Raw genomic sequence first — 5,414 nt, forward strand, 5'->3', positions numbered from 1 at the left:
AGCAAAACAAACCCAGTCCGCCAAAACGGAAGTGCATTGCATCGAAGGGAGGAGTTCAGGATGTAGAGCGGAAACGGCTCAATAACTTGTGTATATGTCTCCCTTTATTTGTAGGGTACTTTTTATAATAATGTTTTAGTGCTGCCCAATACAGAAGAGATGCTAGTATGTGTCGAAAATACTCATACATTCGTGTCATACTTGTTGCAAATGGAATTAAAAGTAAATATGTGGGGGAACAATGTTCAGCTGATCTAACAGATTACAAAATACAGCGCTCTAACAAAACACTCACAGCTGATGCAGCTGTTCCCACGTCATAATTAACGGACGTCGCTTAAATATGACCGCGCAGAGGAGAGGAGTTCTCATTTCTCTAACCGCCTGCTGCTTCCCCTCCTGTCTCCTCGGATCTCCTCCTCGGCTCGCATCTCCTGTGGGCGGGACTAAGTATCGAGGATAGGAGTGGAGGAGGGGAGTCGAGCAGGGGAGTTGGAGAAATGAGAAAGGGCAAAGGAAACCACGAGTAGCAGGGAAATTAGTTTTAAGAGCTTCCTCCGGAGCGTCACGTGAAGCGAGGTCCGTTTGTGATGACGCTGCACAGCTGATCGTCTGACAGCAGCCAGCTCTGTCCCCGTTATATCCACACACACCCCCGCCTCTGTCAGTACACATTTACTGACACAAACGTTTGTATCATCTGTTGACCCAAATAAATAAAAATAAGAACTAATTCCCAAAAAAGATAAAGGCCATTCTTAAAATATATAAACGAACAATAGTTTGATTGATATTGAGTGCACAAAATAAATAAAATAATTGAGAGAAGAAAAAGAGATGTTATATATCAAAACCCAGTTAGATTAACATTCATTGGATTGCACACTTTGTTTGTTTGGATATGTAGCAAATTAACATTTTAAATAGCACTTAATGACTGACTGAATGGAAATGATAATAAATGAAAATGTAAAAAGCGATCATGAAAATGTTTCCAAAAAATGAATAAAATGATTTTTGACCACTTTGTTGTTCAGATATATCACATATTTGTAACTAAATCATATATGAATTGACACAAAAGACGGTATAAACTGAAGAGTGACTCCCGTGAGGTTCATGTATTTTCTTCACTCTGCTGGGAAACTGCTCTCATGTCAAGAAGCATCACATCAGTGCATGCACTGCATCGTCCAATCAGTGAGCGATACACAGTAAGGGGGCGGGTCGAGTGTCTGAGGATTTCATCGGAGGATGGTCTGGTGGTTCCTCGATTATAGCTCCTCCATTATCGCTCCTCGCTCCTCCAACAAAAATAAGGCCATTGGGACGCTACTCAAGATGGCGCAGACAAATCAACTTCCGGTGAGACAGAGACCGAGGAGCGAGGAAATGAAAAATAAGAGAAGTGAGAAAGGCCCCTCGTGTCTCTCGCTCGCATCTTACGGAGGCGGAGCTAAGACGCAAGGAAGGAAAGTTGGAGTCGAGGAGGGGTATTGGGATGAGGCTATGGTGAGTACAAAATAAAACAGGAAATGGAACATAAACTAAACTAACATGAACATCACAAAACTTAACATATTTGACAGGACACTACAAAATGTTTCCAACAATTTCCTATTTATAGGTGTAGCAGACAGACAGCAACATCAACATTAATTTGAAGGCATGTTTCCAGTGATTCGTCAAATGTGAGTCCAGCATTTACTCTCTTTTCAGCAGTTTAATTAATGCGATTAGGTAGGTAGCTGTCTTTCTGTCAGACTGGTAGCGTAAAAGGAGTAAATTACAACATAATTTGGAGATAATAGTACATCTTACCAAAAAATAGAAAGTAAACGTCATAAAGTTATTAAAAGATTATATAAAAAGGCCCCTTTTTGTAATGTCTGTCATTTAATTACTCATCTGCACAACCAGCTACAGCATCCACAAAGCATGATCCTACCAGCCATTAGCATAAATATATTGCAATGTTATATATCGAGAGTAAAAAATCAGAAAAAATAGATTTGCTCGAAGTCAATTTTGGGCCCAGTGAAAACAGGATTGTAGTTGTATATCAACGCTTTGCTCTCTTCGTCCTCAGATTCAAATTTGTGCAAGTTCTTCCTGGCTATAAGGAGAGAAAACAAGATTAACATAATGCAGCTACTGACTATGTCATTAAGGAACCAGAAAGATAATATGCTCATACCTTCACTGACAAAGAATTGTGCCAGGTAGAAGGTGGTCTTGATTGCTGATGGAGAGTGTGGAATATTAGGCATTTTCCATTCAAATGCATTTTTCTCTGGATGCCACTGTGTCCCATAAATTGGGTAATCGTATGCTGCCAAGTTGAAAGGGAAGAAAAAGTACTTATTAAAAATGTCACGCTGGGGTTATTTGCTGTAAATCCTTCAAGTGAATCTGCATTGTAACTACCTTCTACAGTTGATACAAACTCCACTTTTCCATCCGTATTTGTGGATAGAACTTTGTAAAACATGTTCAGCTCCTCATTTGAGTTATGAGTCTTGAAAAAAAACAAGGTTACTTACAATGCACTCAAGTAAACAACAGCCAGCATTTTATTTCCGTGCTTTCTATGTTATGAGAATAAATGGGGGGAAACCATACCAACACTGCCAAACTCCACTTGTGATAGTTTTCTGTCAGAGCCTCAGTGGCCAGATCTTCAATGAGTTCAGATGGGAAGTCTTTAAACATCCTACTGTCTTTGATTTCTGAAAATGGATCATAATATAATGATTATTACTAATACAAAACACATTTCATAAGATATTTAAAGCGTTAATGTAAAGAAGCTCCATTGTTTTCCTGTAAACAATGATACCTCTGCTACAACTTTGGCATGAAAATGTATTAACATACTGTAATTGATAGTAAATAGCAATAGCAAATATATGTTAATATTATATTGCTAAACCACAAAATAACTGAATATTAACACCACACAAAGCAAACAATTCTCTTTAACTACTTCAGAACATTGCCAATCTAACTTTTATGTTCCGATAACTCATTAAGGAGTTACAATTATGGATATTATGTTTATATTTATTAATATAAGGATTAGGTCTATCTTATGGTTACATGTACGTACTTCTCTCATTGAGTAATCAATGTTACATCAAGACAAAGCCATACCATTAGTGAAGTTCAGAGGCAATGCCACACCGCTTGTATTCGTTGGCGACAGTATTGTTTTTTCACTTGTCAAATACATCAGTTGCTCAAATCCAAGACAGGTGCCCCACACAGGAAAGTAGTCGCCTCGGCTGTTTGCCTGAAAAATCACACACAGTTTGCATCATATTCCAGCATCGATATATTCAAACATAGTAACTAGTGTTTTACCTCTTTACCTCAATAGCAAGCTCATAAAAGATTTTTGCAGCTCTTTCATAACCGGATGAAATAATGCTGACACCTCCGCCTGGGTAAAGGATCCTGGTAACAGAGACACAACACTCTCAATGACACAAAATATTTTGACGTAAATGTGTGTCATTTGCTTTGTGAGTTTACCGCTTTCCACATCATATAATTGCACCTAATATTCAGGTATGCTATAAAGCTAATTTGTATATCTTAATCGCAATTAAATGTTATATACCTTTTCATATGACTATGTGTGTATATATATATATATATAAAAAATGTACCATTTATTTTTGTTTAAATGTTTTTGTTTGAAAGTTGTATTTAACATAATGCTATGTATCTGCTATTGTAAAGATGTACAGTAGATTCTGAACATGCATCAGTCATAAACATATGATTGTGATGCATGTGAGCATGATTTAAGCGTGTAACCTAGGTAGAGCTAATCGTTCTAAACATGAAGTTCATTTTTTTATTGAATGAACATAACAGCAAGGCTAGAATCTGGTTAATGTTGGCTAAAAAGTGATAGTTTATTGGAAGTCTGTATCATAACTTAGACGTTTACTTATCTTAATTTAAATATATAGGGCCATATGTGATATAGATTTCATCTTTTACTTTTCAACCAAATTCAACCCTATTTTGCCTATTAGACATCTAATAAACAAAATAATTAAATGTTTTAATAGTAGGTTAATTCCCTAACAAACATACAGGCAGTGGCGAGCCGTCAGGGCCCTCTAGGCCAGGGGTGGCCAACCAGTCAAAGGTTAAGAGCCACATTTTTTCTATGTTACTGCAAAGAGCCACATCAAACGAGAGGGGTCTGCCTGCAGGCCTGCACTCTCAGGACAGTTCTGGTGTAGGCTGCACTCTCAGGACACCTGCACTGTCAGTACAGGAAGTGACGATTCTGACGAACACGTTTTTTCCCCGCCCCCCGAAAGACTCGTTTGATGGAAGTTTTCAAATCACAATGGAGTCTCATCACAGAGGTGATGAGTCCGCCCACCGTGCACTTTGGGTAGGCCTTGGTCAAGCCCTTTTGACCCCCCCAGCCTGGTTCTCGTAATAGTTGACGTAGTCATTTTTTGCTCAAATGAAACCATGGAGGAATGTAACGGGAGTTGACAGGGGACTCTGCCCTTCTGTGCCTATTTTCGGACACTTTTTTTCACTTTTCCCCGGTTTTTATTATTTTTTAGGCTATTTCCCCCGGTTTCTACCGGGGACACTGCCCGGTCTCGGGTGTCCCCCCACGGCCTGTGTCCAGCCCCTCCACTCATCCATATATCAACGGATTTTGACCATTTGTTGCATTTTTCTCCTCTCCTCTCCTCTCACTGATCGAATGGCAAACGCGACCCACCGGCCCGGCCTAGTGCCGGTGCTCTGGCGGTCGGTTCCTCCGAACTGCGGGTTCGACTCTGATGGCCAGGAGGGTGTGCTGCGTTGGGGTGGGGGACTTCCCCCACTCTGCGTGTCTCTTCCTTCCCAGGCCAGCCGATATGAAGCGTGACCAAGACGCACCGTCTGACTCAGGGGTCCCACGGGTCCCGCAGCGGGGTGGATGTTCCCAGCTGGAACCTCCCCACCTCCGCCGCGGTGCACCCGGCAAACACGGTTGTTTCTCGAACCCTCCACTGTTGTCTAGCAGGTGTAACTAAAATACAATATGTCGTATTTATATATATAAATAAATATATATCTTTATATACATATGTATATAATAAGTGTCAGTACGATTTTATTTTGTATTTGCGTGCATTTCCTGTTCGGAAAGTTGCGCTGCGGCTGTACTGATAGTAACTACAATACAAGGTGTCCGTATATATCTATGTATATAATAAGTGTCACGATATTATTTTATTTTGTATTTGCGTGCATTTCCTGCTTGGAAAGTGGCGCTGTACTGATAGTGGCGATTTTATTTTGGAATTCTTAGCATGCACTTCCTGTCCTGAGAGTGGAGGTGTCCTCAGAGTGCAGGTGTCCTGAGACTGCTGCCTGCAGGCAGGCTC

The 5,414-nt window shown here is 40.2% G+C and overlaps 1 protein-coding gene across 1 annotated transcript; it reads right to left on the minus strand.

Annotated features, from left to right (window-relative positions):
- Positions 1–1,598: 1,598 nt before the first annotated feature.
- LOC104961852 (gamma-glutamyl hydrolase-like) lies at positions 1,599–5,043 on the minus strand (the record flags this gene model as incomplete). Its single annotated transcript, XM_010790198.1, has 7 exons — positions 1,599–2,116; positions 2,198–2,332; positions 2,428–2,518; positions 2,623–2,729; positions 3,154–3,292; positions 3,372–3,476; positions 4,738–5,043. Coding segments are annotated over 7 exons (1,002 nt in total), but the record flags the coding sequence as incomplete, so codon positions are not given.
- Positions 5,044–5,414: the final 371 nt, after the last annotated feature.

This window comes from Notothenia coriiceps, unplaced genomic scaffold (genome assembly GCF_000735185.1).
Source record: "Notothenia coriiceps isolate Sejong01 unplaced genomic scaffold, NC01 NC01_scaffold00033867, whole genome shotgun sequence".
Classification (NCBI taxonomy): Eukaryota; Metazoa; Chordata; class Actinopteri; order Perciformes; family Nototheniidae; genus Notothenia; species Notothenia coriiceps.